The sequence below is a fragment of the Giraffa tippelskirchi genome, chromosome X (assembly GCF_054371585.1).
Source record: "Giraffa tippelskirchi isolate mGirTip1 chromosome X, T2T-mGirTip1v1.2.pri, whole genome shotgun sequence".
NCBI lineage: Eukaryota > Metazoa > Chordata > Mammalia > Artiodactyla > Giraffidae > Giraffa > Giraffa tippelskirchi.
Window position 1 is genome coordinate 94,055,716 of NC_137289.1, and position 15,440 is coordinate 94,071,155.

The following is a 15,440-nucleotide window of genomic DNA, read 5'->3' on the forward strand; positions in this document are numbered from 1 at the left end:
TGTTTTTGTTTCTGGGAGGGGTTAAGACCCAGGCTTTGGCTCTACGACCTGAGTTCAAATCCACGTTCTGCCACTTATTAACTGTGAGCTTGGAGAAATCATTTAACCTCCCCGTGCCTCAGTTTCCCCACTGTATCCTTCCTCCATTCACCTGTCCTATCTCCCTCCACTGTTTCCACTTGTTTGCTCTCTGCCTCCCCCTACAATAGGTGCACACCGAAGTGTTTATTGAAGGAAGGAACCATTTGGGCTTCACCCATGAGGAGTTTTGGGGGATGTGGGTGATCAGCTAGATTCTGGAGACTTTAGGGAATTGAATTGGGCGGCATCCTGCCTGTAACCCTCCGCTGAGACCGCCTGGAGGGACTGGTGCCTGACGTGGAGACGGGGGAGGGGGGTGGTCAGGGCGAGGCTCTTGGGGAGGGAGAGTAGAAGGATGCATCTCCTTTTCGGCAGCCCAGGGCCCGCCCCTTGGCCTCCACGGATGGTGGGCGGATGAGTAATGCATCCAGGAAGCCTGGAGGCCTGTGGTTTCCTACCGCTGCTGCTACCCCGCCCTCGCGTGGATATTTATCCTCCGCGGCTCAGGCCCTGCCGCCATCGCCGCAGACCCAGCGCCCAGAGAGGCTACACCAGAGGTAGGCAGGGGCTTGGGCAGCCTGCGGGGCCTGGAACTGGGCTGGAGCTTCCCTGCCTCACCCTCGGCTCTCAGCCCGGCCGGCGGGTACCAGGACCCAGGGCTGGAGGAGGGGAAAAGGGCGGGGGCGGGGGGCTGGAATCACTCTCAACCCAACACTCCCAACTCCTTTGAACCCCTGACATCCATCCCCCGCTCCCCTAAAGCCACAGCTGCCTCCCAAGCTGCCAACTCCCCTAAATGCCCTCTTTGTCTCCCAGCAACCCAAACCCCCGAAGCTCCCCCAGCCCCCACAATCCCCAGACTCCCAAATTCCCAACTCCCTAAACTCAAAGCTTTCTCTGCACCCTAATTCCTCAGGCACCCCCACCCCCTTAAGCCCTGAAACTCTGTCAACTCCTTAAATCCAAGCTCCTCCAAATTCCTCAACTTCCTTCAACTGCCCCACCTCCTCTACCACTCAATATGCACAACCCCCAAACTCCCAACCTCCCCGCAAACTCCTCCAGCTCCCCTAACCCCAAATTCTTCAGCCCCAACTCCTCAACCCTCCCACTTCTTTAACATCCCGAAATTCTCCAACTCCCCCAGCCCCCTAAACACTGCAGCCCCATAACTCGCCCACTTACCTAGTGCCCTAAATTGCTCAAACTCCACAACTCCTAAACTCTCCTGACTCCCTATCCCCCTAAACTCTCCTGGGTTCTCAAATCCCCAAGCCCCTTAAAATCCCCACTCCGTGTGTGTGTGTGCATGTGTGTGTGTGTGCGTGTGTGTGTGTGCGCGCACGTGTGTGTGTGGGTGGAGGGGTGTGGTGTAGAGTGGGGTGGGAGGCCTGCCCAGGTATGTGGATCAGCTGGGCTGGGGGCCCTCTGAACTCTCCTCCCCACCCCCCACAGAACGCACCATGGCCCCCTTTGCACCCCTGGCTCCTGGCATCCTGTTGCTGCTGTGGCTCACGGCCCCTAGCCGAGCCTGTACCTGCGTCCCACCCCACCCACAGACGGCCTTCTGCAACTCCGAAGTCGGTGAGTGTGCCCACCTTGCCCACACACTCCCGGCTTTGGTTTCCCTCTCAGTCCAGTGGGGTGCACGAGGGTGCCTACCTCTAGAACAATTCCACTCAGCACACTGACTCTGCTTTAGCTGCTCTGCATCCTCATGCTTTTTTGATTACTCGAGGCCCAAACCAACCTCAGAGCCCTTGTACTGGCTCCTGCTTCTGCCTGGTATACCCATCCCCCCAGGTATCCACATGGGTGGCTGCCTTAAATGTCACCTTCTCAGGATGACTTTCCCTGACCACCCTATTCAAAACTTGAACCCCTGTCCCCTAGTACTCCTGATCCCCCTCACCCAGCTCTGAAGTTCCCTATCACACTTACTACCTTCTAACCTCCCATATACTTAGTTATTTCACATATGTTTAGTCTCTCTTCTTCTAGCTAGACTGTGAGCTCCACAAAGGGAGAGATTTCTGTGTTTTGTTCCCTGCTGTGTCCCTGACACCCAGAACAGTGCCTGGCACGGAGCAGATGCTCTAAAATATTTGTTGCATGAACAAACACAGGATGAATATAGGAAAAAGGCTTGAAGCAGTGCTTGGCCAAGAATAGGCATTCAACATACAGATGAAGCAATTAACAAATGTATAAATCTCTAGGGTGTTGTCTGGCATCCAGCAATCCCTATTTAAGTATGTGCTTTGCTAGTATTATCATGATTATTTGTATTGGCCCCTTGTAGTCCCTTTGACTTGTTTTTATTTCCCCTTTTGTTTTGCAGTCATCAGGGCCAAGTTTGTGGGGAATGCAGAAGTCAACGAGACTGCCTTATACCAGCGTTATGAGATCAAGATGACTAAGGTAACTCTTCAGTTCTTGCCCCAGCAGTTCCTAACATCTTCCTCCCCATCAGAATAAAAGCCTCTGGCCACCGGTTTGGCGGGAAAGTTAGCTGTGATCTCAGGATGCTATCTGACTTCAGGGAAGAATGTGGAGTGGGAGGACTGTGTCAGTAAAAGACTCTTCCCCTCATCCACTGACAGATGTTCAAAGGGTTCAGTGCCTTGAGGGATGCCCCTGACATCCGGTTCATCTACACCCCCGCCATGGAGAGCGTCTGCGGATACTTCCACACGTCCCAGAACCGCAGTGAGGAGTTTCTCATAGCTGGTGAGGTCCCACCCCATCGCCCTGTGCCACACCAACGCTCCGCTGCTGCCTGGCAACTGAGCAAGTGCAAGGGAAGGGAGGCTCTAAAAGAATGGTCCCCGTTGAAATGAGGAATGCCCCAATTTCAGCCTATCAGAAGGCTGGGGCTTTGCCCAGCGGGTGTTGGTGGTCCTGGGACACCAATCTGGTGCCACTCTGTCCCTGGCTCAGCCAATCAGAAGCTGCCTGTTGACCATGCCGTTCCCCCCCACCCCCGCCACAGGACAATTGTCAAATGGGCACCTGCACATCACCACCTGCAGTTTTGTGGCTCCCTGGAACAGTATGAGTTCTGCTCAGCGCCGGGGATTCACCAAGACCTATGCTGCTGGTTGTGAGGAATGCACAGTGAGTGCCTGGAGACTTCCCACTTCCTGGAGAGCAGTCCTTGGGCTTGTCCCCAAACCATGGCTTGTTTCTTGCTCCCTCTAGCTATTCCTTGTCCCCATGGCTGCTCCCCAAACCCTAGAGATATTCTGGATCTCTCTTGCTGTTCCCTCAAATCCAAGACTGTTCCTCCGGACATTCTGCTTGTTCCTTTGCCCTGTGTCTGATACCTGGGGATTCGCAGTTCCCTAGACTATCTGCCTGCTTTCTGTCCCTCTCACTCCCCCTTGTGACTGCTCTGCCACTCTGAGGGTTTCAGGATTGCTCCCTGATGGCCCTGGAAGTCCTCTGGCCCCAGTGACTGTCTCTGAGCCCCACGTCTCCTTCTTAGGCTTAAGTTTCCTGCCTGCCAGTTGTTCCCTGCTGCCGCCAGCTATTCTCCATCCAATGGGACGGGTCCCCAGGAGACCCTCCTGACTGCTCCCCCACCACCATTCCAGGAAGCTAATCCTTCACATGGATTGCTGTCATCTCACCAAACCCAATGACTGTTCCCCACAATGAGAGGGACTGTTTTTGAGTCCGTACCCACAGGGGGTGACACCAGGTCTCCCTAGCAGCTCTATGTTAACAGCTGAGTAGTGGAAAGTTCTCCTCTGGAGGGGCAGTAGGGGCAGGAGGAGAAGCCCTCAGAGCTGTTCCTCCCTCCCCTCCTCCAGGTGTTTCCCTGCTCATCCATCCCCTGCAAACTGCAGAGCGACACTCATTGCTTGTGGACGGACCAGCTGCTCACAGGCTCTGACAAGGGCTTCCAGAGCCGCCACCTGGCCTGCCTGCCCCGGGAGCCAGGGATGTGCACCTGGCAGTCCTTGCGGCCCCGGATGGCCTGAATCCTGCCCCCAGCAGAAGCTGAAGCCTGCACAGTGTTCACCCCTATTTCCACTCCCACTTTTCTTTCTCCAAAAGGATGAAATAAAGAACTACCACCCAGCAGGCAGTCTCCCTGTGTAGTGTCTGGGAACAAACCAATGTCACTTGATGACCTGGTGGGGGTAACCTGGGACCAATGCTGAGGGAGTGAGGGGTATCAAATGCTTTTTATATTTTATATACAGTTTGCGGTATTGGTAATTATTCTCTTCATTGGCATTAGCACTGCTGTCATGTAACCTGCCTTACCAACCATGACTTACTGGATCATCTCTCTACTCAATACTTTAAAGCATTTTACCAGACTAATTTGTAATTCCTACTGCACTGAGCTTTCTAGTTCAGAAATTATCCTACTGCTGCCACATGGCAGGGGCTTCCCAGGTGGCGCTAGTAGTAGAGAACCTGCCTGCTAATGCAGGAGATGTAAGAAACTCAGGTTCAATCCCTGGGTCGGGAAGATCCCCTGGATAGAGGAAATGGCAACCCACTCCAATATTCTTGCTGGAGAATCCCATGGACAGAGGAGCCCAGTGGGCTACAGTCTGTAGGGTCATGGAGTCAGACACGGCTGAAGTGACTTAGCACGCATGCATGCATACCAAATGGTGACCTCACTGGCAAATTCCCCTATTCACAAATCCCTCCAGTGGACCAGCTCATTGACAAATGCCCTATGAATCATTCGTAAACAGCTCTCCTCACTTCAGGCGCTGTCCTGATGTCATCCAGGGAGGACATTTTACCCCATCTAAACCTGTGGGTGTCACTGTTGCAACCTTAGGTTTTGTACTGTGAGTCTGACTTGAGTGAATGGGGAGACTTCCAGTAGGCCCAGGGGTCCCCCCCCATCAACATAACCCAGCCAGGGACTCTGGAAGAAAGGGCAGCCCTGGTCCCCCACCCATGGCCTATGGGAGATTCCTTGGAAGTGTTCATTTGGGGACAAGGAGGGAGGGGGAGAAGGTGTGATCTGAAAATCCTCAAGTTCTGCTCTTCTCCCCTCCCCCCTACTTCTGCTCCCCTCCCTCTTTTGATCAGCTGAAGCAGTGAAGTGTAGCTAGGGTCCAAAATCAGGACCAACCAGGTGTATCAGCCCACCCCCTCCTCCACCTTCCCCTACACAGCTGTCCATTCACCAAAACTTAGGCTTCTAGACTCAAGCCTCACCTTTCTGGTTCATCTTCCTCCCAAAAACCTGAGTGAGAGACCTTCCAAACACTCCCTTCCTATGACTTCTTGCTTACCCAGCTTGGCCCAGGCCCTTCTGGGCCCTTCCCAGCCCCTAGAACCTGCCCCTTACACTCCAAAGATCCAACTGAAGTGAGGCCCCTGGGAACTGGGCTTTCAGATTGGTGCAAACGTTCAGTAAAACACTCATGTGTTCTGTTGACCGAAATGTGCTTTACATAGATATTTGTCGAAGGAAGGGCTTCCCAGGTGGCTCAGTGGTAAAGAATCTGCCTGCAATGCAGGAGACCCAGGCTTAATCCCTGAGTTGTGAAGATCCCCTGGAGGAAGAAATGACAACCCACTCCAGTATTCTTGCTTGGAGAATCCCATGGACAGAGGACCCTGGCAGGCTAAAGTCCATGGGGTCGCAAAGTTGGACACTGAGTGACTAACACTTTCACTTTGTCAAAGGAAAAGACTTCCAAATTTACTCCCATCAGACTACCTACTGGTGCTACTGGTAAGAACCCAGGTCTCCTCCAGGACATTCTGGGTCATCAAGTATGGCCCCCTGGATCCTCTTGGTCCATGTCCTTTTGTACTCCTGGAAGGTTCTGCCAGGGCTCAAGGTATGTCCCAGGGATGGGTGGATTTTGAGCATCCAATGGCTACCTGTGCAGATATGTCCAGCAACAATTTGTGTCTTAATATTTACATATTGGTTATGCCCTGGGAGGATTGAACCCTGTCCACCAAAAGGGGCAAATGGCAGCCTCTGCTGATGGGTACAAAGGAAGGACCTGGGCTCTGGTGGCCTTGTCTCTATTGGCTCAGCTGCCTGCAAGAGTATGGCAGCTTCTGACAGTTCACCAAACCCTAGTACCAGCTCCCTGTACTCTTACACTGTTTCCTGACTCCAGGGCCTGTTCTCTGCATGTATGCATGTGTGTTCAGTCATGTTCAACTCTTTGCAACCCCATGGACTATCGCCTACCAGGTTCCTCTGTCCATGGGATTCTCCAAGCAAGAACACTGCAGTGGATAGCCATTTCCTTCTCCCAGGATCTTCCCGACCCAGGGATTGAACCCACATCTCCTGCATTGGCAAGCAGATTCTTTACCACTGAGAGACCTGGGAAGTGCCCTGAGCTCTCCATTATTTTACCCCTGGGAGGAAGGTGAAGTAGAAAGTGGCAGTAGAAGGATGGAGCCTATTGTGGAAATGGTTCTCCTGCCAACCTGCCCACCTACAGGTAGTGCCCTGGATCAGGACTCAGTGCTTCATGGGGTAACCACCAGGCCCTACTGCAGCCCTTTTCACAGAGTCTCAGCATACAAGATCACCTCCCCCAGACCCCAGCAGGAGCTCCAGGCAAGATATGTGTAGTCCTGGGGTCATTACACCCCCCACCACTCTTCTAGAAAATCAACTAAAGGACTTCTCTGGTGGTCCAGTGGTTAAGACTCCCCATGCAGGGGCCACAGGTTTGATCCCTGGTTAGGGAACTAAGAACCCACATGCTGCACTGCAGCCAAAAAAAAAGAGAAAATCCACTAAAGTGAGTAAACTGAGTTGCCCTTTACCCCTAGCATTCCACATGTCTGTGTGTGAATCTCTGATTGGAAGAGACTCTGATGGCTGAGAAGAAGCAAGTGGCAGGGGGGTGGCAGTCCTGTGAGGTGTGCAGCATGGGGTCCAGCTCCATGGGTAGCCTGGGAACTGGCCCTTCTCACCCAAGCCTCAGTTGTTGTTGTTCAATCGCCCTGTTGTGTCCGACTCTTTGCAACCCTATGGACTGCAGCATCTGTCCCTCAGCATCTCTGGAAGTTTGTCCAAGTTCATAACATCGGTGATGTCATCCAGCCATCTCATCTTCTGATGTCCTCTTCTCCTTCTGCCCTCAACCTTTCCCAGCATCTCCCTGAAAGATGGGCCTTGTAGTCCCTATCCAGAATTCTTCTGAAGTCTGTGCTAGCATTGGAGGATGATTAATGAGTGCATTCACCCACTGGGTATTTTGGGGGTGTCAAAACACACGAAACTCTCATAACAATAACTTCCTGTATAATGTTACAGTAATTTAAATGTCTAGACCGGTAGTGTAGTGTAGTGATTAAGAACCTAAACACTCAAGCCAGGTCATTTGCATTCAAATCCTGCCCATTCCATGTAGTAGCTCTGTGACCTTGGGGAAATTACATTACCTCTTTATACCTCAGTTTCCACCTCTGTAAGATTGGTAAAAAAAGAATGCCTAACTCATAGGCATATAACTAAACATGTAAAGTGCCTGGAACAGGGCTAGGTATACAGCACTTGTAAGTATTAATTAGGAGTAGTATGATAAATGTAATTTAATGTTTAATAGTGATCATCTGTATCACTAATGGTTATTTGCAATATTGAAAATCATGTTTAATGTCAGAATGATAGTTTACAATATTAGAAATAATGTATAATATCAGTAGTAATAATTGAATGCACCCTGGACACCTTAGTTTAACTCATCATCCTGATAATCTTCCCCAGAGATGTAACAAATATTTAATATGCTCATGTGTTATTTTTTCTTATTATATGAGACTTTCTTATTTATATGAGACTTTACCCCACTTAAAAAGTCCTCACTGTGGACAAATCATCACATTTATATATCTCTATTGCTGCCATACGACAGGTGGCAAATCTCTAAGCCCTTGGCAAGTCTTTCCTTTGAAATGTCCCCTCTCTTCACTGCACGAATTCCATTTTCCACAAATATCCCAGTAACAAATTCCTCTGTTGAGCTACCTTCTTTATTCATAAACATCTGATTGACATATCTCCATTGATGACCTCCCACTGACAAATCTCCCCATTCACAAATACCCAGGAGCAATCTATCATCCACTGATGAACTCTAGTGACAAATATCTCTCTTGATGATCACCCAATCCGTTGGCATATCTCCTATGACCACTCAGTTGACAAATCTCTCTATTCATGAATACCTTTCTATGACATAATTCTCATTGACAACCTCTATCAACAAATCTTCCCAAGAATACATTCTACTGGCATATCTCCCCATTCAGACATGTCTATCAAAATGCTCTCATGGTCAAATCTTACCATACAGAACCATTCAGAACCATTCAGAAATACCCACCATTGATATCTACCTCATTGCTAAGCTCACTTGAAAAATATTTCCATTCATAAAACCTCATCCATCCATATAGCCCCTACTGATTGACCACCCTTCCCCACTGACACATTTCCCCATCCTTAGATATCTCTAGTTGGAAAATCTCCCTGCTGGAACACCTCTCAATATATTACCCTATATGTTGAAACATTTCTCCATACTCCCAATGACAGATGAAGAGGTAGAACAATTCTTCCTTTTCATCAATACTGACTGACACTTAGGTCTCACTCTCCAGCCTGGGACACCTCCTATGCCAGTAGTGATGAAATCTGAGGACCAACCCCAGTTATACTGTAGAGCGCCCACCAAAGGAAATGATTAGGGCACACATTCTCTCTGGATGTAGAGGTGAAGGTGGAGCTTGAAAAAAGAGATTAGTTGAAAGTCTGTATAAGAAGTTGTTAGAACCCCAGACACTCCCCAAATACCAGTCCCCACTGCAATAGAAGGCTGAAGATATGAGCTCTTACAAAAGCAAAATAGAGAGTTCATGTGGGCAGGAATGCTCAGGCTGCACCTCTTTATTGTTAACTATTTATCCACCACTGAGCCTGGGCCTCCCGCTGAACCTTTGTGAAGAGTTACAGCTCTGATGGATGGAGGTGGGGCCCCTGGTACCAGAGGGCAAGTCTCAGTGTCCTTTCCCCGCATCACATCACAAGGGCCTCCTCTGGCTCCAGGCCCCTGGAAAGCAGTAGTATTAATTAAATGTTCCCTGAATCCTCTCCTGATTGAGGGTGAGCTGGGCCCGGAAAAGCTCATGCTTCAACTCCCCTCACCCTTACTGTGTCTCCAGGTCCCTGCCATTAGTCCCAACTTCCTGCTGGTCCCTGCTTTGTTCCTGGCTCTGTACCTGACCAGCCTCAGGCTGGCCCTCAGGTGCTACGAACCACACCCCTACACTATTTATTGTAACTCAGATGTGGGTAAGTCTGGGCAGACCTCAGGAAGGCCTCTAATGCAGGGACTCACAGTGAGGTTCCAGAAGAGTGGATAAAGCCCTGTGAGGTGGTTGAACCTAAACGACAGTTGCTCTGCAAACTTTTTTTTATTTTCCAAGAGACTAGGGGACAGGGAAAATCTTGAATGTTTGAAACCCAAGGGATCCCCTGACACATTTCTCCCACCGTTAATCCCTGTGACTTAATTGCTGGGTCTTCTTACTGAGACCATGAAGCATTATGAATTCAAAACATCAAGGCACCCTGCCCACCTCCTTCACCATACCTGTCTCCTCACCAAAATACAAGCCTCTGACCTTGCTCTGGCTGAGGGAATAGGGTGGGTCTTTGAGGCCCCAAAACTAGAGATGTGATACTAAGACCCAGCCCCTCATCCATTAAGTATTCTTCAGTCCCAGAGTCCCTTTCCCCTTTCCCCCCTCACAGACAATCAATGTTCTAAAAAATCCAGAATCAATTTTTCTGGGTCATGAAAGTACTCAAATATAAAGAGCAATGTGGTTATATCTATCTATCTACACACCACAGTGGTGGTGACATCCCTGGGGAGAAGTTTTCTTCTAGGAATTCCTTATCTCAGGCCAGCCTGCATGCCCCTACCCTGCATGGGTACCTCATCTTCAGGCCTCTCTCTGTCCCAGCCCTAGAACAAAGTGTCCCCTCCCTGGAGCATTTTCTACCAAGTACTCCTAATCCCAGCTTGCTGTGCTCCTGATTTTGGCCATCCACAGCAAATTCTGTCCCCAATCCGTAGTGTCCTGGATCTTTGGGACTGAGCACTTGGGGATCACAATCTGTCCCAGCCGAGACATCTGGTCACACTTTACTGACCATCAGGGAGTGGCATTCACCCCCTTTAGGCTCTTTGAGGGATGAGAATGTGCACTGAGTTGTTGTAGTCTTGGAAGGGGCTCAGGGACGAATATATCAGGGAGGGGTCCTGATTATCTACAGGTATGCCTGCAGGAATTCTAGCAGAGCTATTTAAAATCCTAAAAGGTGATGCTATTAAAGTGCTTCATTCAATATGTCAGCAAATTTGGAAAACCCAGCAGTGGCCACAGGACTGGAAAAGGTCAATCCCCATCCCAATTCCCAAGGAGGGCAGTACTAAAGAATGCTTAAACCACCGGACAGTTGTGCTCATCTCCCATGCTAGTAAAGTTATGCTCAAAATCCTTCAAGCTAGGCGTCAGCATTATATGAACTGAGAACTTCCAGATGTTCAAGCTGGGTTTAGGAAAGGCAGAGGAACCAGACATCAAATTGCCAACATTTGGTGGATCACAGAGAAAGCAAGGGGATTCCAGAAAAACATCTAACTCTGTTCCATTGACTACACTAAAGCCTTTGGCTGTGTGGATCATAACAAACTGTGGAAAACTCTTAAAGAGATGGGAATACCAGACCGTCTTACCTGACACCTGAGAAACCTGTATGCGGGTCAAGAAGCAACAGTTAGAACCTTGTATGGAATAACTGATTGGTGCAGGATTGGGAAAGGAGTACAACTAGACTGTTTATTGTCACCCTATTTATTTAACTTATATGCAGGGAACATCATGACAAATGCTGGGCTGGATGAGTTACAAGCTGGAATCAAGATTTCGGGGACAAATACCAACAACCTCAGATATGCAGATGATACTACTCTAATGGCAGAAAGTGAAGAGGGACTAAAGAGCCTCTTGACGGGGGTGAAGGAGGACACTGAAAAAGCTGGCTTAAAACTCAGTATTAAAAAACTAAGATCATGGCATTGGGTCCCATCACTTCATGGCAAATAGAAGGGGAAAAGGGGGAAGCAGTGACAGATTTCCTCTTCTTGGGCTCTAAAATCACTGTGAATGGTGACTGCAGTCATAAAATTAGAAGACGATTGCTTCTTGGCAGGAAAGTTATGACAAACCTAGACAGTATCAGTTCAGTTCAGTTCAGTTCAGTCGCTCAGTCGTGTCCAACTCTTTGCGACCCCATGAATTGCAGCACTCCAGGCCTCCCTGTCCATCACCAGCTCCCGGAGTCTACCCAAACCCATGACCATTGAGTCAGTGATGCCATCCAACCATCCCATCCTCTGTCGTCCCCTTCTCCTCCTGCCCCCAATCTTTCCCAGCATTAGGGTCTTTTCCAATGAGTCAACTCTTCACTTGAGGTGGCCAAAGTATTGGAGTTTCAGCTTCAATATCAGTCCTTCCAATGAACACCCAGGACTGATCTCCTTTAGGATGGATTGATTGGATCTCCTTGCAGTCCAAGGGACTCTCAAGAGTCTTCTCCAACACCACAGTTCAAAAGCATCAATTCTGCAGCACTCAGCTTTCTTCACTGTCCAACTCTCACATCCATACATGACCACTGAAAAATCATAGCCTTGACTAGACGGACTTTTGTTGGCAAAGTAATGTATCTGCTTTTAAATATGCTATCTAGGTTGGCCATAACCTTCCTTCCAAGGAGTAAGCGTCTTTTAATTTCATGGCTGCACTCACCATCAGCAGTGATTTTGGAGCCCAAAAAAATAAAGTCTGACACTGTTTCCACTGTTTCCCCTTCTATTTCCCATTAAGTGACGGGACCAGATGCCATGATCTTAGTTTTCAGAACGTTGAGCTTTAAGCTAACTTTTTCACTCTCCTCTTTCACTTCTATCAAGAGGCTCTTTAGTTCTTCTTCACTTTCTGCCATAAGGGTGGTGTCATCTGCATATCTGAGATTATTGATATTTCTCCTGGCAATTTTGATTCCAGCTTGTGTTTCTTCCATCCTAGCGTTTCTCATGATGTACTCTGCATATAAGTTAAATAAGCAGAGTGACAATATACAGCCTTGACATACTCCTTTTCCTATTTGGAACCAGTCTGTTGTTCCATGTCCAGTTCTAACTGTTGCGTCCTGACCTGCATACAGGTTTCTCAAGAGACAGGTCAGATGGTCTGGTATTCCCATCTCTTTCAGAATTTTCCACAGTTTATTAAGATCCACACAGTCAAAGGCTTTGGCATAGTCAATAAAGCAGAAATAGATGTTCTTCTGGAACTCTCTTGCTTTTTCGATGATCCAGTGGATATTGGCAATTTGATCTCTGGTTCCTATGCCTTTTCTAAAACCAGCTTGAAAATCTGGAAGTTCATGGTTCACGTATTGCTGAAGACTGGCTTGGAGAATTTTGAGCATTACTTTACTAGCGTGTGAGATGAGTGCAATTGTGCGGTAGTTTGAGCATTCTTTGGCATTGCCTCTCTTTGGGATTGGGATGAAAACTCACCTTTTCCAGTCCTGTGGCCACTGCTGAGTTTTCCAAATTTGCTGCCATATCGAGTGCAGCACTTTCATGGCATCATCTTTCAGGATTTGAAATAGCTCAACTGGAATTCCATCACCTCCACTAGCTTTGTTCATAGTGATGCTTTCTAAGGCCCACTTGACTTCACATTCCAGGATGTCTGGCTCTAGGTGAGTGATCACGCCATCATGATTATCTGGGTCATGAAGATCTTTTTTGTACAGTTCTTCTGTGTATTCTTACCACCTCTTCTTAATATCTTCTGCTTCTGTTAGGTCCATACCATTTCTGTCCTTTATTGAGCCCATCTTTGCATGAAATGTTCTCTTGGTATCTTTAATTTTCTTGAAGAGATCTCTAGCCTTTCCCATTCTATTGTTTTCCTCTATTTCTTTGCATTGATCGCTGAGGAAGGCTTTCTTATCTCTCCTTGCTATTCTTTGGAACTCTGCATTCAGATGGGAATATCTTTCCTTTTCCCCTTTGCTTTTCGCTTCTCTTCTCTTCCCAGCTATCTGTAAGGCCTCCTCAGACAGCCATTTTGCTTTTTTGCATTTCTTTTCCATGTGGATGGTCTTGATCCCTGTCTCCTGTACAGTGTCACGAACCTCTGTCTATAGTTCATCAGGCACTCTGTCTATCAGATCTAGTCCCTTAAATCTATTTGTCACTTCTACTGTATATTCATAAGGGATTTGATGTTAAAAACCAAAGACATTACTCTGCCAACAAAGGTCTGTATAGTCAAGGCTATGGTTTTTCCAGTAGTCATGTACAGATGTGAGAGCACTGTACATAAAGAAGGCAGAGCACCAAAGAATTGATACTTTTGAACTGTGGTGCTCGAGAAGACTCTTGAGAGTCCCTGGGACAACAAGGACATCAAACCAGTCAATCTTAAAGGAAATCAACCCTGAATATTCATTGGAAGGACTGATACTGAAGCTGAAGCTCCAATACTTTGGCAACCTGATGGGAAGAGCTGACTCACTGGAAAAGATTCTGATGCTGGGAAAGATTGAAGGCAGAAGGAGAAGAGGGTGATAGAGGATGAGATGGTTGGATGGCATCACCAATTAAATGGACATGAATTTGGGCAAACTCTGGGAAACGGTGAGGGACAGGGAAGTCTGTTGTACTGCAGTCCATGGGGTCACAAAGAGTCAGACACGATTGGCAACTGAGCAACAAGATGCCTGCAGACACAGATCCAGCTCTTCCCTGTTCTTTCCGTTCCTTGCTCTTGTTTGCTGGTCCCTTCTTCCTCTCCTGATCCCTTGTCCCTGCTCCTTCTCCATGTTCTATTCTTTTTTTCACTCCTCCACCTTCTCCTCACTCTCTCCCTTCCTTCCTGATCCACACTTCTCCTTGTTTCACTGCTGTTTGCTATTTCCTTTCACAGGCCCCTGACTTCTGGGCCCATCCTTCATCCTTGTGGCCCTTCTCTTCTGAAAGCAGAAGCTATGTAGAGAAGCACATGGAGCAGTGTTCTGCCCAATCACCCCCAGCTGCCTCCCTGCCAACCCTGCAAAGTCACATACCTGAGTATCAACTATGCACAATCCCTGTGGAGGGACCCTGAGTGCAAGAATATGAAGGCATAAACTTTGCTGTCTTCCTTGGTGACCTGATATCTGCTATTGAATCTTCATGTACAATAGCCTCTGGCCTTGGACCCAGACTTCTACTCAGCCACAGTGGGCTGAGGATGCTTCACTTTCTTCAACATCATAAACCAATCTAAGCCCTTCAACCTCCCATCACCACCTCCTCAAGCCTCCAAAAGACTCCCAGCTTCTTACTGTGCTGGGGATCTATCTGGTTCATGTTCTGTTTCTTGATCTGGGTGCAGAAGAGAGGACTATGTTCACTGTGTGAAAATTCAGTGAGCTATACACTTATGATATGTTCCCTTTTCTGAATTTGTTACACTTCAATGAAATTGGCCCCTCAAAAGAAAACCCTGTAAACTACAAGGATATACTGTACAGCACAGAGAATATGGCCATATTTTATTATTACTATAAATGGAATATAATGAAGAAAAATTGTGAATCACTATGCTGTACACCTAAAACTAACATAATACTGTAAATCACCTATACTTCAATTAAAAAAAAATAAGTTAAACAAAGAAAGGGAATAAATGAAGTCCCCCACCCTGTTAACATATCTCCCTTGCTTTTTCCTTCAAATGCTCCCTCACTACTGCACTCTCTCTTTCACACAATCCCAAAGTCAATTACCCTGTTGATTCTTACCCTGAAGCACCCTCTCTTTCCTTATAGCACAGGGACCATGAATCCTGGGCCCAGAGAAGAGACTGGATCCAGAGAGGCCTTGGGGTCAGACTCTGCCTGTCACATCATGAACCCTCTACAAATATTTGCTGAGCCATAAATCACCTGGAGTGCAGGTAGCAAGGAAAGAGAAGTCCCTATTCCCATAGCAACCCACCCTCTAGGTCTGCATAACCAAGTTGATGTAAGCAGATCACCAGGTTAGGGAAGTTGGGGTGATGAGAAGTCAAATTGTACGCCACCCTTGATTGGTAAATATTTAGACACACTGAGCTGAGCATCCTAGAGGATTCCTGGTGGTCTGCAAACTGGATGGGAGTAGATAGGGTAGCGGGGCCAGAGTCCTGATGTGTCTGCCATCTCAGCTTCCAAGTATGGGGTTGGGCAAGACTGCTCCCACAAATCCAGGGCCAACTTTTAC

General features: G+C 48.1%; 2 protein-coding genes across 3 annotated transcripts in view; one reads left to right on the forward strand and one right to left on the reverse strand.

The window, feature by feature from the left end:
* SYN1 (synapsin I) overlaps positions 1-15,440 on the reverse strand; it is a 55,062-nt gene that overhangs the window by 9,874 nt on the left and 29,748 nt on the right. The window lies entirely within an intron of this gene.
* On the forward strand, positions 555-4,170 carry TIMP1 (TIMP metallopeptidase inhibitor 1). The gene is made up of 6 exons (XM_081564209.1): positions 555-638; positions 1,537-1,665; positions 2,423-2,502; positions 2,685-2,811; positions 3,074-3,198; positions 3,897-4,170. Exons 2-6 carry the CDS (start codon positions 1,545-1,547, stop codon positions 4,065-4,067), a joined length of 624 nt encoding a protein of 207 aa, XP_081420335.1. The 5' UTR covers positions 555-638; positions 1,537-1,544; the 3' UTR covers positions 4,068-4,170.